The sequence below is a fragment of the Triturus cristatus genome, chromosome 10, assembly GCF_964204655.1.
Source record: "Triturus cristatus chromosome 10, aTriCri1.1, whole genome shotgun sequence".
Lineage (NCBI taxonomy): Eukaryota > Metazoa > Chordata > Amphibia > Caudata > Salamandridae > Triturus > Triturus cristatus.
Genome location: NC_140593.1, coordinates 661,457,407 through 661,476,553, shown reverse-complemented (window position 1 = coordinate 661,476,553; position 19,147 = coordinate 661,457,407). Strand labels below are relative to the sequence as shown.

Here is a 19,147-nt window from a genome sequence, read left to right as displayed (position 1 = left end):
CTCCCCTTCCTTACTTCCCACAGTTCTACCCTCATTTCATCCCTCTTTCCATCCCTCCTCTCATCTCTTTATTCACCCAACCATTTCTTCTGTCTCCCCATCGTTTTCTCCACATCTTGCCTTTCTTTTCTCACCCATCTGTTTCTATTACCCTTTCACTTATTTTTGTTGTTGTATTGTTGTTGTGATTTATATATTTTTGTATCTTTTATGGTTGTGATCACTTCCGACTAAAGATTATTATTATCAGCCTTTCACTTATTTTTTCGTTCCATTTCCATCATTTCACTTTTTGTCTTCCACTCTGTTACCCAGTTTGCTTATTTTGACACATCTGCCCCTATGCTACATCTGTGCCCTGCCGATGTTTCAGAGTGTAAATTATGAGCTTCTCTGGGGAGACCTGCAAGTCCCCGATAAAAGTAGAGGTGACTATTATATTCTGGAGCTTTAACTTGCCCTGCTAACCTGCTCCGGAGGCCTGTTGACGACACCCGCTTAAGCTGATAGAGCCTTGCCTTGAATACCACGTTGCTGTGTCCCCTCTTAGAGGATGGGCGAGACACTCTGTGACCCAAGGGCTGCACAGTCTGTCACCAGCCCAGGTACAAGCCACTGACCATCCATGTCTCAGCTGCCTGTCTTCACCTAGCGAGAGATACAGAAGGAAAGAAGTCAGTGGACAAGGGAGGTAGAACTTTACCTTCAGTTCAGGCATGTGGCGAGTCGCTACTCCACTGGTCAGGATTGGGCCTCACTCCTCACTCACGGTCAGATCAGTATTGGGCATGTTTGCCAGATGGGATCTCTAAGTAATTCCTGCATCCATGTGGTGCCCCAGGGGGCTCAGGACCTCACACCAGAGAGAGAGCAGACGTCTGTACCCATGGTGAGGGAAGGAAGAGTGAGCTGCAAGTGCCTGTGCCTAAATGAGCTTCATGCTGATGAATCAAAAGTTTACCCAATTAATTTGATTATCTGGTAACTTGGCTATTCCAGGCAATCAAAGCACTGTAAATAAGTTCTTACAGCATAAATATCAGAACAAATCACCCAGCCTGCTGTGCACGAGATGCTCTTGGAGCGAATTGTGATTTATCCAAGTTAGAGCTTCAGAGATTCAATTAACGTGATAAGTGCTGCAGGCATCTGTGATGACTGAAGGGAACATATTTCTCTGTGTATACTTTACATGCTGGACTTGGGATGTGCCAAATCCACACATGCAACGCAAGAAGAGTGTATGTCGACATATGAAATAAACAGTGGCTAATAACTGCACGTTCTTGGTTCCTTAGTCTTTGATTGGCCATTCACTAACCCTCTGGTATCAGTCTTCCGTATCTCTCAGCTGTGAAGCTAGTCAATGTCTGTCCCTTTGTCCTATAGTCCTTAGACTCCTCACTTACAATCCCTCTGTCTTCAGTCTGGATTTCCTGCTCATTTATCCTTCAGTGTGATCATTACTTGACCCTCTAATCTTCAATGCACTAACTCATTCTCTCAATTGTTCATATTTTCAGCTCACAAGAAGGCTTGGCCTCATCATGGCCCCAAAGACGAAACACAGTTCCACTGCGAAAGGGGGCCCTCCCAAGCCTTCACCAGCCACTGTGCCTGCTACAGCCGCAGAGGGCTACTACATGGACTCACTTGGCTTCCTCTCGATGGACAGCAAAGTACCAGGACTGTCCCAGGTGATTCTGAGGAAACTGAATATGAGGAATTATGAGGAGTACAGGTGAGTGAGGCAAAGTATCTATGGAAATTAGAAAAACAAACAAGGTGGTCAGCCCAGAGTGTTTACCAGTCATATTTACTGATCTTCTTTCATTCAAATAAAACACATGGATAGAAATGATTTAAGTGATGAGAGAGTTTTTCTAACTTCTAGACTCACAAGGGAGACATGCAGAGGAAAGAGAGTTTCAGGGCAAGGGACTCTTTTGGCAGAATGGGCTGCTCTATGTTTTTTCAGCTTTTTAGGTCTCGCCTAGCTATTGCGTTTACGCAATCGCAATGTGAGACTCTAGTAAGAGGGGGATTTCAAAGTGCTCCCAAAAGTGGATTAAATGGCGAGCACGCGCACAATCACGTGCATCGTGTTGCCATGCAATCCGTTTGGGGAAGCGCTTCAGCCCACTGATGCGTGCACGTGTAGCCACATCCTCGGCATCATACTTCAAAGAGTCCGCTCCCCCACCTGGAATGCGCTCCCCCGCCACAGCATGCTTTGTCAGTCTTTTTTTATTGTCTCTTAGTACGTCCCTTTTCTGTCACTATCAATGCCTCTTTCTCAAGCTCTTTCGTTTTCCCTTTCTCTCCAGTTCACTTTCACTTTCACTGTCTCACTAGCCCGCCTTTTCTCTTCTTGTGCCTTGTTTTAATCTCTTTCACCACCCACATTCTTACTATAACCACCCAGGGGGCGCTCTGAATCTTAACCCTCCTGTTTTCTGGGTCTCTCCAGCCACTTTCCTCCCTTCTGGAGACACCCTCTTCATAACCTACTTCTGTGCTCTCCCTTGTCCCTAGAGTTGATCTCTCTCTAAGTTACCAAGCACTCTCTCCACCCTAGCTCATGTCTTTATTACCCTTCTCTACCCGGACACTCTCGCTCCCCTCCAACACCCACTCCTCGGTGATCTCACCGCCCCCCCACCACTCCCACTCTGTTCTAGATATCTCCTCCACTCTCTTTCTTTCAGAACTGTCTTTATCCACATCTCATCCACCGAGATCTCGCACCCCTCCTGCACTCCTCACTCTGTGCTCGGTGTCCCCTCCACCTCTCAGAGCTCTCACTGACCCTTACATACTTTTTAAAGCATGTTGCGGCAGGATAGCTCTGTGGGTTACTGCGCCTACTGCCAACAGTCTGCCTGCAGCCTGCTAGTCCCAGATTCCCATCTTGGTCTCACTCCTACTTCTGTCGTGGCACGCTGGACATAAAACCACTTTCCCTGGTTTGGACAATCATAAACAATGTTATTTGTAGCGCCATGAAGCCGCGAGACTGTTCTAGGAAGCTTTTTGCTCGATATTTGATTATTGTTGACTGAATGAATGGTGTAGTGTGTGTCAGACCTTTACCTGTGATGAAGGTGGGCAGGGGGCGCTCACTCATGAGAAAGAGGAGCTGGCATGTCACTTTTCACCCGTGAAGCCCAAAAATGTTGCTCTTCACTGGGGTAACGTTCTTTTACATGTCGAGATTCCACTTACAGAAGACTTTTCTTGTGGGCGCCAGAGAGCTCTCCCTATAACAAGCATTGGCATAGCCAATAGGTCTCGCTTTTGGGACCTTATAAGTATTTAGTTATGCAACTGTTGCATGGCTAAACACTTATAGGGTCCCAAAAGCGAGACCTATTGGCTATGCCAATGCTTGTTTAATCATGTATTCTAACGTAGATGCTCGGTTTATGGTAAGAATGAGGATTTCTGTAAACGAAGTTGCTTTTTTGGAGGCGTGTTGTGAGAGTAGAGGCGGCTGGATGCATATCGTGCCCACACTGTATATCTATTTATCCACCTCACACCTATGGTAAGCCCTCCCGGTTGTTGACTGGGGACATCCTCTTGTTTTATCACTCTTCACTGTTGGTGGCATGTGTAATACAGAACATTTCACCTCAACAATGACTACATTTGAGGCTGTGAGAAGTCACGAGGGAGTCCCCAATGTCAATCCAGAGTAGGTACCTGTCGTGCCTTCCAAATCCGAGTCCTCAGGGCTGTGTCGATGCTCTATGGGGGCCCACCTCTGAATCGACCCAAGTCTGGCGCATGTAGAATACACAGACTCTTGGGGCAATTGAGCGGGGGAAGGAAAGGATGGGGACTGCGGGGAGGGAGACCTGTAAAGAAAAGAAAGGCAACGTGCAACACATTCACATAGGTATCCAAAGTGTCACGGTAGGAGACCAGCCAGACGTAGATCAGGACCAGGAAATCAGGGTTCCCTACAAGGCTTTCTTGTTAGTTCCTTAGCAAATGAAGAAATGAGAAAACAAAACTACTGCACAATAAAGTGCTCCACCATGGAACACATATCGGATCACGCTGGTTGCCTTTCTTTCATCATTTACCCTATATTAACACCTTGACTATAACTTTTTCTTTAATTCAGTCACTTGTTTCTTTTGTTAGAGAAGAAAGGAACCATATAAAGAAAAGGAAGAAACTATATTTCTGGTCGATATTGCCCCCACATACATATGTCATTGATCCACCTTCTGTTAACTACATAAGTAAGAAACATATCAATTACAACAGCTTCTCCTTCATCCCCTTCTTCTTTTTTACCACGGGTGTTTTATATATTTATAATCATGAAGAATGTTTATAGACTACATACTTCTTGGGAATCAATCTATCACACTCACCATCATTTCTTTCTCTCTTTTCTTCTTTTTTCTCTCTTCTCCCTTATTTTTTCCCTCCTTTTTTCCACTTTTTCCGCTCACACCCCCTTTTTCCCTCCTTATTATTTTTTCCTCACTTTCTTTTCTATATCTTTTCCTTTTTCTCTTTTTCTTTCTTCTCTTTCCTCTTCTTTTTTCCACTTTTTCCTACTTTTAATATCACGTTAACGAAATTATCAGTTGCATGTAAGTCCTCAAAGAAAAGTACAATTTTTCAGACAAACTCAGCATTGTTAAATTAAAGTTGTAGCACAGAATTGTATGTATAATAATTATTGTTCTCATTAATTCTTTAGATTTGTTGTGGCTACTCCTGACGAAGGCACTCTGTGCCGAAACGCGCGTCGTGAAGATATTTTATGTTCTGCCACTATGTGTAATCTATATCATTGAATTGTATTATTGAAAATTCCAATTTTATTGTATATTGTCATTTCACTATATGTGATTTTTTTAGGTCTTTTTTTAATTAAAATTGTGAACTGCATTATTTGTTTGTTTTACTACTTCTGTGCTTTATCAATTTGAACTATTAGTCGTATATGTTTGCCTGGGAACTATACTTTCCATTGTATTGCCCCACCTGGAGCATCAGTTAAATAAGTGAACTCTGAGGTCGCCTCCTCAGAACACAATAGTTGCGTGGTTAACGACCACACACACTCTTTCTACATACTCAACTTAAAAGTGAGGAGGACGGAAAAATCCCAAATATGAAGGTGTGTTTAATCCCCCCTTCATAAGTCAATTCACACACCCACACTCACTGCGATGAGCGGACGCTCTGTTGTGTACTGCACTTCCCAAAGTACGAAAGGCACCGCACACTGCACGCTCTCCAACAACTGCTTATACGTGACTGCGTGTCTCTTTCAAAAGTACGAAAGACACTGCACACTGCACGCTCTCCAACAACTGCTTATACTTGACTGCGTGTCTCTTTCAAAAGTACGAAAGACACTGCCCACTGCACGCTCTCCAACAACTGCTTATACGTGACTGCGTGTCTCTTTCAAAAGTACGAAAGACACTGCACACTGCACGCTCTTCAACAACTGTTTAGACGTGACTGAAAGTTAGCTCGCGGGCACTATACCCTCCCTGCAATAAAGGACCACGAGTCGGCCTTTTTCCAACAGGGAGCAGGTAACCCACGCGCCACTACGGGCGATGACTCCCCTCTGCATGTAACGGCTGGGAAGCACGTTACGGCCAACAGAGGAGATCCCAGGACTTGGGTTGTCCGAATGACGGACCAAGGCTATGAAATGACGGTTCCGAGAGTAAAGACTCCAGAACCCTCTTACCGCTACCACGGAGGCGAAGACTTTCCTCACTGCCCATGGAACAGACCACAATGGAGGAATAATCGGCAACGCCGCCCGGGGCTCAGCCACTTTGTATCCTGCTTCTTGGTTCCGGCTCCGCCCTTGCTGGCGCACGCCGCGTCCCTCTGGGCATTCTGGGGAATGTAGTTCCTGGCCGGCAATACGCGCGTACAGCTAGCGTAACACCCGGCCAGGAAATCGTGACAGGACATTCCCCTTCCCAGAAGACGCTAGCTGTCACGTGGAGCATTTGGATGGAGTCTATAAAACCGGGCAATCAACTTGGGCGCATGAACCGCATCTTTGGGTTCCCAGGAGTTTTCTTCCGGGCCATACCCTTTCCATGCGAGTAGGTACCATAGTTTGCCACGAACCCTCTTAGCGTCTCGTATTCCCTGCACTACATATTCTGGCTCCCCTTTTATTAGCACAGGACCTGGCCTTTTCTGTATCTTTCCCTGCACAGGTTTCAGAAGGGAGACATGGAATACGGGATGTAGGCGCATATGTGAGGGAAGTTTGAGTTTGATTGCCACAGGATTTATGTGTTTCACAACTTGATACGGACCTATGTATTTAGGATGAAATATACTGTGTTTCTTAAACCGTATATGTTTTGTGGCCAGCCATACCCACTCCCCCTTCCTGTACCTCGGAGTAGCCCTTCTGTGCTTATCAGCTTGTTCTTTATACTTCTGTTTAGCTTGGATTAAGTTGTTTCGTGTCTGGATGAGCGTTTTCCGCATGTGTAACAACTTCTCTCGAACATCGGGAAAGCGGACTTGTGTACTAGGAAGGATCAAGGGGGAGAATCGGGGGTGAAACCCATACGTGCTGTAGAATGGAGAGTGTTTTGTGGATGAATGTATTGCACTATTGTATGCTATCTCAGCAATCCATAACCAATTGACCCATTCGTCTGTGTTTTCCGCTACATAACATCTGAGGTATTGTTTGAGTGTTTGATTCAGACGTTCTGTTTGGCCATCCGTCTGAGGATGGAAGCTGGTGGACAGGGACGAAGATACCTGTAGCTCAGAACACCATGTTCTCCAGAACCCCGTGGTAAATTGAGCCCCTCTGTCTGAAACAATGTCTGTGGGCAGGCCGTGAAGACGTACTATGTTGATTAACAACAGCTTGGCCAATTGGCTGGCCGTGGGTGCTTGTCTGCAGGCGATGAAGTGACCCATCTTTGTCAAAAAATCGACCACTACTATTATGGCTGTGTTGCCTTGATCTGCTGGCAATCCAACCACGAAATCCACCGAAATCCTTTCCCATGGGATCTTTGGTGTGGGCATGATTTGTAGTTGTCCTTGCATTTTCCGATGATCTACCTTCATCTGTGCACATTTTGCGCATTCTTGCACCCAAGTTAGAACGTCGGGGCGCACCGTTGGCCACCAGAACTGTCGTAGTCTTTTCTCCAGGGTTTTCATGCCTCCTAGATGACCTGCCCAGGGAAGATCGTGACACCATGAGAACGCGATCTTGCGTAATCTCTGTGTAGGAAGCAGCACTTGTCGGTTTTTTACCGGGAGCCCTTGCCTCATTCGCCATTCCGGATGGCTCTTGATCCAGTCTTTCCACTTGAAGGAACATATTCCTTGACGTATTTCTTGCAAGAACTCATCAGTGCGAACAGCACATAACACCCTACTGGGTTCAATTATGGAATTTTCAGTGGGACATGTATCTGGGAGCGAGAGGTCTTGTCTCGTCAGGGCATCTGCTTTCTTGTTCTGGATCCCTGGGCGAAAGGTTACCACGAAATGATACTCAGCAAAGAAAAGCATCCACCTAAGTTGTCGAGGGGTTAGATGTCGAGCTGCCCGCATAAATTGCAAATTTCGATGATCGGTATACACCGTTACTTGATGACTCGCCCCCATCAGCCAATGTCTCCATTCAAGAAACGCATCTTTAATCGCCAATAGTTCTTTCTCTGCGATGGTGTAATTCCGCTCTGCGGGATTGAACTTTCGTGACATGAATGCTGTAGGATGCATACATCCGGTCTCTTTGTGTCTTTGTGACAGGACCGCGCCCAATGCCACGTCCGAAGCGTCGGCCTCCACTACAAACGGCAAAGACGGGTTGGCGTGTCGAAGGACTGGAGCTGTGGTGAATGCGGTTTTGAGACTGTCAAATGCCTCTTGGGTGTCTGCCGTCCACTCGAATGGTACCTGTTTTCTGGTCAACCGGGTTAAGGGGGTTACCAAATCCGAAAACCGACGAATAAATCGACGGTAGAAATTGGCGAATCCTAAGAGACTCTGGATTTCTTTCACGGAGCTAGGACGAGGCCAGTCCAAGATGGCCTTCACCTTTCTTTCAGCCATGATCTGACCCGAGGGGGTGAGCATGACCCCTAGGAACTCTACGGTGGTGACGTGGAACTCACATTTCGTGATTTTGCAGTACAAGGAATGCTCTCGAAGGGACTGTAATACCAAACGAACATGATCAACGTGTTCTTCATTGGTGTTGGAATAAATCAAGATGTCATCAATATAAACGACGACAAAACGATCCAGATACTCCCGCAATACTTCGTTTAGAAAGAACTGGAACGCAGCGGGGGCATTACATAACCCGAAAGGCATTACCAGGTATTCGTAAAGCCCATACCGCGTTTTAAATGCTGTCTTCGATTCATCCCCTTTCTTTATTCGGACCAAGTGGTACGCTCCACGGAGGTCCAATTTGGTGTATATCCCTGCCGTTCGTACTTGCTCCAGAAGCACCGGTATTAGGGGAAGCGGATACTGGTTTTTCACCGTGATGTCATTCAGCGCCCTGTAATCGATGCAACAGCGTAAATCTCCGTTAGCCTTCGGAATGAAAAACAGTGGGGACGCTGCAGGCGAACGTGAAGGTCGAATGAAGCCCAATGCTAAGTATTTGTCTAGGTAGGTTCGAAGATACGTCGTTTCGGGCACCGTAAGGGCATACACTCTCCCGCAGGGGACGACCGCACCGGGTATCAGGTCTATCCGACAATCAAACTCCCTGTGGGGTGGTAGCTCTTCTGCCTTGGTGTCGCTGAATACATCAACAAAATCAGCGTAGCAAGTGGGCAGTTCCACCTCTTTTTCTGCCGCTGTTGCAACATGATGAATAGTAGAAAGAATTCGAGCAGGCTGAGGACCATTCGTAATGCAATGGGTTTGACAGTATTCTGAGTCAAATGTCAGCGTCTTGGTGGCCCATCGGATATTCGGATCATGTTGCTGAAGCCATGGAAGACCTAATATGATCCCCTAGTGTGGTGCTTGTATGATTCCAAATGACACGATTTCTCTGTGGTAACCTTCGGATACCAATTCGCAATCCGGTGTGTTATGGGTGATGGGGCCCGAGTCTAATTCTTTACCATCCACTGCATATACTCGTTCTGGTTTTGGTTTAGGTACCAAGTGAATTCCTAATCTATGAGCCTCTCCTTTATCCATGAAACAACCCGTGGCTCCTGAGTCAATCATGACCAGTACAGGATTGCTGGTTTGATTTATTTCCAGAGTCATTGAAATAAAGAAGTGGTCTGTCTTGGTAAAAACAAAGGTATCCATAGAAGGGATGGACTGACCGCTTGGGACCCTCCCTTCTTGAGTGCTCAAGCTTTGAAGTTTCCCTCCTCTTTTTCAGTGGCTAGAGCTACCACCTGTCCTTGTCGGGGTCTACTGAGCTTGGGTTTAACCGGACATTCCCTCAGAAAATGGCCCTTCCCACAGTACAGACATAATCCTTGTTTCCTGCGATAGTCTCTCTCACTGACCGTTAGTGAAGCCCTTACGGTCCCTATTTCCATTGGTTCCGCCGAAGTAGTCGGTTTTTCCATAGGGGAAACTCGATCACCAGTGGGTGGATGGCGATCTTTTTTCTTATGGTCTCCCCGACGTTCTCGCAACCTGTGATCCAACCTCAGGGTGAGGTCTATGAGCGCGGAACATGTTCGGGGTTGAGGATCTATTTGCGCCAACACATCCTTTAGGTCGTCCGAGAGGCCTTGATAAAATATCGCCGACTGTTTTGCTTCTGGCCAATCGGTTTCGGCGACTAAACGACGAAAGCTGTTTAAATAACTGATCAGTTCGGAAGACTCCTGTCGTAGTCCCAACAAATCTCTATCCGCCGAGAATGTTTCGGCTCTTCCATCAAATGTCTTTTCAAAACACTCGCGGAACTCATCCCAATCATACAACTTCGGGTCATCTCTTCTTACTATGGGGACCGCCCACTGAGCTGCTTCTCCCCCAAGGTATGAGATTAGAAATGCCACCCGAGCTTGGTTTGTAAGAAACATCTTTGGTTTGCATGAGAAGTGTAGAAGCACCTGAGTGAGGAATACTTGAACTTTCTTTATATCCCCATAGAATCTTTCAGGGGGCGCTAGGGGAATTTGTGCCGGCATTTCAACTACCACCGACTGTGGGTGCGAGGTACCCCCTGCATCAAATGGGTTCTTTTGCATTCTGTCTAGTCTGGCGTGGAGTGCTGCGGTTTCCTGCCGTGATGTGACTTATTCTGCTTGGACCTGCGCTAAGGCGGCCACTACATCTTCTAATGTGGCCATCCCTACTTTCAACACAACCGGGAGGAGACTAATTCGTGGGCCGATTATTCTGTCGTGCCTTCCAAATCCGAGTCCTCAGGGCTGTGTCGATGCTCTATGGGGGCCCACCTCTGAATCGACCCAAGTCTGGCGCATGTAGAATACACAGACTCTTGGGGCAATTGAGCGGGGGAAGGAAAGGATGGGGACTGCGGGGAGGGAGACCTGTAAAGAAAAGAAAGGCAACGTGCAACACATTCACATAGGTATTCAAAGTGTCACGGTAGGAGACCAGCCAGACGTAGATCAGGACCAGGAAATCAGGGTTCCCTACAAGGCTTTCTTGTTAGTTCCTGAGCAAATGAAGAAATGAGAAAACAAAACTACTGCACAATAAAGTGCTCCACCATGGAACACATATCGGATCACGCTGGTTGCCTGTATATTGCCCCATCTGGAGCATCAGTTAAATAAGTGAACTCTGAGGTCGCCTCCTCAGAACACAATAGTTGCGTGGTTAACGACCACACACACTCTTTCTACATACTCAACTTAAAAGTGAGGAGGACGGAAAAATCCCAAATATGGAGGTGTGTTTAATCCCCCTTTCATAAGTCAATTCACACACCCACACTCAATACGATGAGCGGACGCTCTGTTGTGTACTGCACTTCCCAAAGTACGAAAGGCACCGCACACTGCACGCTCTCCAACAACTGCTTATACGTGACTGCGTGTCTCTTTCAAAAGTACGAAAGACACTGCACACTGCACACTGCACGCTCTCCAACAACTGCTTATACTTGACTGCGTGTCTCTTTCAAAAGTACGAAAGACACTGCCCACTGCACGCTCTCCAACAACTGCTTATACGTGACTGCGTGTCTCTTTCACAAGTACGAAAGACACTGCACACTGCACGCTCTTCAACAACTGTTTAGACGTGACTGAAAGTTAGCTCGCGGGCACTATACCCTCCCTGCAATAAAGGACCACGAGTCGGCCTTTTTCCAACAGGGAGCAGGTAACCCACGCGCCACTACGGGCGACGACTCCCCTCTGCATGTAATGGATGGGAAGCACGTTACGGCCAACAGAGGAGATCCCAGGACTTGGGTTGTCCGAATGACGGACCAAGGCTATGAAATGACGGTTCCGAGAGTAAAGACTCCAGAACCCTCTTACCGCTACCACGGAGGCGAAGACTTTCCTCACTGCCACTGGAACAGACCACAATGGAGGAACATCTTCCTGTAACAGTGGATTTGCCTGTGGCCCGCCTGTCATGACTATCAGATCGTGATCGGCACAAGGGTTCCCTCCACATTTATGAGTGGACCACGACCTCCAGTCCAACCTGGCATACAGACAAGGAGAAAGAATCCCCATAATTGGGATTTCTACGAATATGATCTTGAACGTTCCTTTCTTATAAATAGAGTATACATATGGTTCTTAACTTAAACGTTTCTGGATGGAAGATTCCCAGCGTATATTGGATAGCCACAAACCAATCAACACTGAAGGTTCTCACCTGCCTATTTTTGCCCTGAAGAAGTCCTGTGTCAGGACGAAACGCGTCGGCTGTATCGCTCCATATTGTCCAATGAATTTGGAATAAAGAAATTGAAACCAAGGATTATCTTGTCCTCCTATATTAATTTAATTGATACTGTTTTTGAATTTGTGGTGCATCTTAGCTTAAGTCAGATTTACACAATGGAGGAATAATCGGCAACGCCGCCCGGGGCTCAGCCGCTTTGTATCCTGCTTCTTGGTTCCGGCTCCGCCCTTGCTGGCGCACGTCGCGTCCCTCTGGGCATTCTGGGGAATGTAGTTCCTGGCCGGCAATACGCGCATACAGCTAGCGTAACACCCGGCCAGGAAATCGTGACAGTACCATTGATCAGGAGAGAGAATGAGTGTTCCTATCATAGAAACAAGAGTATATAGAACAATGCTAAGGTATGAAAGGATGAACTGTGTGAAGGATGTTGAAGTGACAGTAGGTGATGTAGTCAAGATTAAGCGAATGGTACATATTAAAAATTGAAATATGAAGCACGGCATCTGAAGAGGTTGCAAAGGTGGTATGTAACACAGCTGGCAGGAGCTTGGGAATATGGTGGCCACGGTATATCACAGACTAGGATCTCAGACAGGAAGTGTGCCTTAGCCTGATAAGCCTGTTGGCAATGCATGGAAGTTGCTAACTCATTGTATTCAAGGGATGTTGAAAGATTTTCTTAATTAAAAAATTTCCATTTGAAAGAATAACTTTGTTTAGTGGGCAACTTCTTGTGTTTTTTTCTCTGTTGCTTTCCATTCGTTTAAATATAAGATGTGTTAGGTCTTGTGTGTCTCATGGTCAGTGTTCCACTATCTGTCTAGGGCTTAGGTTTTATGGTTTGCGCTGTATATCAGTTATTTGTTCCATATCCCATAGGCTCTGCAGGCTATATGTACTTAAATGTGTATTCTAAAATTCTATGGTTGATTCTATTGAGCTCTGTGCTTTTTGTCAGGTCATGTGATGCCTCTTTTGTACGCTGCCCCAAAGTCGTTTTCTCACATGACGTTATGTCCTCCTCAGCTTCATACATGCGTTTTTAGTTTTTACCTAGAGACAAAGGAGTATGCTGAACTACTGAGCAAGTTTATCTTTTAAAATATGTTCGTACTACTACCCTTTCCTGTTCTCAGTCATGAAATATAAGTATCTGACCCTATATTTATATCAGAGGTACTCCATTTTTCATTGCATTTCAACTTCTACGTGCAATGACTGGCACCTTGATAAGCCTCTGAGCTGCACGATCGTATGCTGACATCTTTATTTAAAAATATGATTTTAGGGAGCATGGCCAAGGTGGCCATCATGTCGGTTGCTTTAAGCACTAGCTCCCCGCCACGAACCAACCTGATCCTGCCGTCATCGGAATCACCAGTTGCCGCTGTTCGCTCCCCTGCACAGTGGTCCACCCGGGAGGAAGCCCCGTTGGCTCCTGTGGCTTCGGGCAGCTGCTGGGTGGCTGAATGACCGCACCACTCATGAGACAGGGGTCTGAGCCTACAATGTGGTGGAGAGCCTCTCCTGAGGCGAGTGGACAGTTGGCATAGGAAGACTCGACCCGTGGCGCCTTGGTGGGGTGAGGACGGATGCTGCCCACCCTGAACACCTGCTGGGCTTGGCTGGGTCGCCCCCCGCGGAGAGGCTTTGCAGCCGGGAGTTGTTGCGGCGACTGGGCAGGCTCCGCCGCCGGACCCGATACACTACATACCTGGGCAAAGACCTCCCCTCCCGTGCCCCCCCTGTTGTGGAAATTTAGCGTGCAAACTGAACATTATCTGCGCCATCTTGCCTCTCCCCAGCGCCACGCACAACGAATGCACGGCCGCCATTTTAGGCACCTCACTCTCTCCCCGCTCACTCTCGACCGCCAGCGCTTTCCCCTGGCGCTGCAAGCATCCCCCGCGCGCCGGCCACCCCCGCTCTCTCATACAGGCCATAAACCCTCTCCTTCTGCGCGACCCTGCTACGGAACCACTTCCAACCGACAACCCATACATGGTCATGCCTCTCCTTTGATAACCCCCTTCCTCTGCGCCCCATTGTCTGAACTGGTCCCAGGGGGGAACAACCTTTACAACGCAACTTTTACAACGCACTACCTTTACAACGCATTTTTTACAACGCATAAAAATTACTATTCTAACTCCAGGGGGTGCAACAGTAGGGTAAGTGTTGGATAGTATAGGGGTAAAAATTACTATTCTAACTCCAGGGGGTGCAACAGTAGGGTAAGTGTTGGATAGTGTAGTGTAATATTATGCGTTGTAATGGTATGCGTTGTAAAGGTAGTATGCGTTGTAATGGAAATGCGTTGTAAAGGTATTTTTTAAAAATGCGTTGTAGTGTCATGCGTTGTAATGTCATGCGTTGTAATGGATTATGCGTTGTAAAAAATGCGTTGTAAGTGCATGCGTTGTAAAAGTGTGCGTTGTAACGTCATACATCCGGTCCCAGGCCATCACCTAGCCCTGCGGATGCAGTTTACTGCCCCTACTGTAAGGGAAACACCCCACATCAAAGGGATTACAGTAGATCAAAGCCCCTACCCCCTGAGACCCGGCCAGTTGCACACACCCCCGGGAATTAGCGGAATTCCCTGCTGCGCGATAGCCATCTCCCACTGCGGGTAGGGTGGGAACTTCTACTGTATCTATGTGTGGGATCGGATCTGAGCCGGGGCTTCAGGGGATGTTCTTTCAGGCATCAAGGGAATCTCAAGAATGTACTATATGTAATAAAGCAATAAACCAGTGTATAAGAGACCAGGTCTCAGAGATGCAGTTAGAGCACCTCGTGACGATACCTTGCTGTCTGATCTGATGTGTTCTGCTCCGACGGAATAAAACTTTGTTTCCTGCCTTCCAGTCTCCGGCGCCTGCCTCTTTCATTGGTAAATTATCGAGTGGTATAAGAGGCGATTACCGCCGGGCAAATACTTGAAAGGTTATCGACTGAAACTGCCGCTACCATTTAACAATTGGCGTCCCAAACGTGGGGCCCATCAGCGACACGTGGATCCAGTGGGAGAGGTCCCGACGACAGAGTGAACGACTACAACGATCGGGAGAGCTCCTGCCCAATAGACCCTCGTCTGGCAGCCGATCATCCGAACTTCACTGGTTCCGAGCAGACCTCTCTCGAGTGATCTACGGTCCTGACTGGGAACCATCAGGAGTGCCGCGGCAAATACGGAGAATAGAGGACGATCGGGCGCTGGAGGCGGAAGACGAGAAACTGTCCACGCGGTCCGGGTAAGTGCGAAATAATTGATTGATTGTTTGAATACTAGTATTGCTCATTGATTGTGCTCATTGATTGTTCTCTTTGAGATATTCGCTGTCTACAAACGGGGAGGAGTAGAAATACTCTCTCTCTCTCCCTTTGCAGATAGTGAAGGGTAGGTAACGCAGACTTTTGTCCCCGTTGAAACCCGTCGTGCCTATCTTTATCTCCCCATTGATTGATTGTCCGAACATTGATTGTTTTGAAGAATAGTGCTTTTGAGATATTCTCTGTTTGCAAATAACGTAGAATAGGAATATTCTGTCTAGTCTTTGCAAATAGTGAAGGGTAGGTAACGCAGACTTTTGTCCCCGTTGAAACCCGTCGTGCCTATCTTTATCTCCCCATTGATTGATTGATTGATTGTCCGAACACTAGTTGTTCGATATTGGTTCTTTGGAGGTATTCTCTGCTTACAAATAACGAAGAATAGAGATATTCTGTCTAGTCTTTGCAAGCAGTGAAAAGATAGGTAGTGCTGACTTTTGTCCCCGTTGAAACCCGTCATGCCTATCTTCTCCCCACTGATTGGTAGTTGGTTCTGCCCGGACCGCTTATTAGAGGTGAACCATCCGGCTCCACTGGAAGGCACCCCTAATAAGGACATGTTCACTAAATATGGACTAGTCGCCGTAGCTTATAGCAAGCTGTGGCATAAATATACCAAGAAGGACCCCGAAAGTCAGTGGCCACTGATGGGATCCTTCGACGACCATAAGATAGAAGCGCTAGAAATAGCTCTGCGTAGCAATAAGACGACGCCTACTATGCTTGACAGTATCGGCATGTGGCGCAAAGAAGCAACGCAACGGAAAAAGAGGGAAGAAGTAAAAGCAGAAAAGGAATTACGAAAGGCAGCTCACCTTGCCGCTAAAAAGTTAGAAGAAGACATAAAAGAGAGAAGGGAAACTAAACTAAGACAGGAGCCCGAAACCTCAGGCCAGTACGCTGTTAGGACCCCTTCTTTGCTCTACCCTGAGTTGTCCTCCAAGCAGCGAACGAATGACGAATTACTGTTAGGTCCCCCGATCATTTACATGCCCCCTCCGTATGCACCCTCCCAATCAATAGTACAACACCCACAACCCCCGAACACGAGCGAAAGCAGTACAAGGGCCTCGGCCCTCACGGCCTCCGCGCCGGCTGAACCTCTTGTGCCGAACCCAACGTCGACTACAACGCTAGACGACCATGAGATAGGAAAGAAAGAGTCCACCAGAATGAATCGATTAACTAAGGATGAAAGATCAGGAATCGATAGAATAGTAGGGACGCTGGTGGAGCGAAAAGAAAGTGAGGAGTATATAACAGACGTGTATAGCTCGTATGCCGACAGCCGCAGACGACACTTCGTCGTACGGCTCTGTTATCACGCCCTGAATGCATATGAGGACAGATACCACGATAAAGGTCCCGAAGGCTTAGCGGCCCTATATAGGAAGGTAGACATTGGGGAAGAAGGAGAGGGCGATGTAACGAACCTCTTCACTCGTACACTCGAGGTCTACCGACACCTCAAAGAACATGGACAGACCACCAAAACAGAAACCCCCATAGCAACCAAGCCCCAGGGAGGAAGGGCCGATGCCATGATGCCCATTAAAGAAGCTGCCCCCTACTGGGTCCCCCCACGGGGTCAGGGAACACACGACGACATCAACCACCAAGATGCGAAGGGAAGGGTTGTATATAACTGGGTCTACCAGCCGTGGGACCGGCAAGATATTTTGACCTTTAGAAAGACTCTACCCGACTTGAGAAAGAACCCGACCGCCTTCTACACTGAATTGGGTACAGCCTTAGGCTCAACGATAATGACGTTGGCAGATATCGACTTGTTCTTTGGGCTATGCCTGCCGGCTGATGTGTGGAAACAAATCCGGAAAGTTGACCACGCCGAGCCGTTCGGATATACCTGGGTACAACTCGATACCATAGACAAGCAGCGAGAACCTGGACAGAAACCCCCGAAAGCCATCTTAGAGCTCCCAGACAAGATTGTACAAAAGCTGAAGACTCTAATCCCAGAAAGAAAGGTAGACTGGTCGATAGTGACGGCTTGCCGCCAGAAACCCCAGGAGGATGTGTCTGAATACTTCTCCCGATTCGAGACTGTGTTTTCCGATTACAGTGGCCAAGACATGACCACCGCAACCGGACACCACCTCTTTGTCCAGAATTATGTAAAGGGTCTGTCTCAAGAAGTCTCCCAGAAGCTACAGACCAGCGAGAGTAGTTGGGCAGCCTCCAAACCCGCAGCAATTCTCCAGATGGCCCAATACTACGAAAATCAGAAGAACGAGAACGATAGGGCGTCAGAGAAGAAGAAAAAGGAATTAAAGGAGAGGGTGATGATAGCACAGTTGCAAGGGGTGAACATAGGAAGGGAACCCCCAAAAGAGAATTACCAACCAACCGCCCCCAGAAAGCTACCCCCTAGAGACCATACACCTACACCCTACAACGGACGGAGAGACCTAGATGGAAATCAATGTGCGTTCTGTAGAGGGTTCGGACACTGGAAATCCCAGTGCCCGGTCCTTCTGGAAATAAACAAGAATAGGGACCCCAGAGACACAGCATATGACCCCAGAAATAGAGGACAGGGACGAGGGCACACGAACAACACCATCAACGATAGGCCAGGCAGACCAAACACCTTTGATCGCCCCTGCCAAAACCAGTGTCAACAGTCCGACTATGAGAGCACTCATGACTTCGCATAGGACCGCCAGGGGCAAGGGAGGGATCCAGTCGAACTCCGTGTTGACCAGCAAGGTCCTTACGTCACCGCTAAGGTCTTGGGCACAAAATCTCCATTCCTGGTAGATACTGGGGCGACACGTAGTGCGTTATCTAAACGACTGATTCCTAGGGCACCCTTGTCTGGCTCACACGTAACCTCAATAGGCTTTGACGGAACGCCCTCCACTAACCCCTTATCAGCACCAATCCCCTTTGACTTAGAAGATAACACCACTGACACGACCTTTCTGCTCTCCTCCAACACCCCCGATGCTATTATGGGACTTGATTTGCTAAAACATTTTCGAGCCACTATCAGATGCTCCCCAAACGGAGTTCGAGTCATCCTACACGATAACCCAGATCTGTCCAGACCCTGTCACACACGGCGTATGCTCTCTATAACCGATGCTGATATGTCCCTACTCGACACATTACCTTCACATCTATGGGCTAAAACCGACTCAGATGTAGGGCGCATGGTGATCGACCCGGTACACATAACCGTCCGACCGGACGCAGTGCTCCCAAAGCTTCCACAGTATCGGATATCACCCGAAGGCGAGAGGGCATTGGTGGAAATCATCGAGTCCCTGGTCGAGGCAGGAGTGGTAGAAGAAGTAGTGAGTAATGTTTGCAACAGCCCTATCCTACCCATTGTAAAGAAGCAAGGCGAGGGGGATGAGAAAGCCTACCGTTTCATTGTTGACTTGCGAGAGGTTAACAAAGTAGTCATACCCCAGTACCCCGTAGTCTCAGACATCACCACCATCCTCACCCTGATTCCATCCACCGCCACCATCTTTACTGTTATTGACCTCAAGAACGCATTCTTTTCCATCCCCATCCACCCAGACAGCCGCTACCTGTTCGGCTTCACTTTAAAAGCCCGTTCGTACAGATTCTGCAGGGCACCCCAAGGCTACACTGAGAGTCCCAGTATTTACAGCCAAGCCCTCAAGAGGCAACTGGATGCAGTCCAACTACCCGATGGAGTGGTATTGATACAGTACGTCGATGACATTCTTTTGGCGGCCGACACCACTCCTCTTGCCGTCACAGCCACCATTCACCTCCTCCGCTTCCTTGCGGAGAACGGTCACAAGGTCTCCAGAAAGAAATTGCAATTCTGCCAGCCCCAGGTAACTTATCTAGGCCACCTACTATCCAAAGACGGGAGGAAACTTACCCCTGACCGAATTCAAACCATCCTAGAAACCCCTGTTCCCAAAAC

The 19,147-nt window shown here is 47.7% G+C and overlaps 1 protein-coding gene across 1 annotated transcript in view; it reads left to right on the top strand.

Moving 5' to 3' along the window:
• Window positions 1-19,147, top strand: part of MSS51 (MSS51 mitochondrial translational activator) — a 236,449-nt gene that overhangs the window by 86,143 nt on the left and 131,159 nt on the right. The window contains exon 2 of the mRNA XM_085628138.1: window positions 1,524-1,741. Coding sequence (XP_085484264.1) covers window positions 1,548-1,741 — 194 coding nt within the window. The 5' untranslated portion in view covers window positions 1,524-1,547. The remainder of the gene's footprint in view (window positions 1-1,523; window positions 1,742-19,147) is intronic.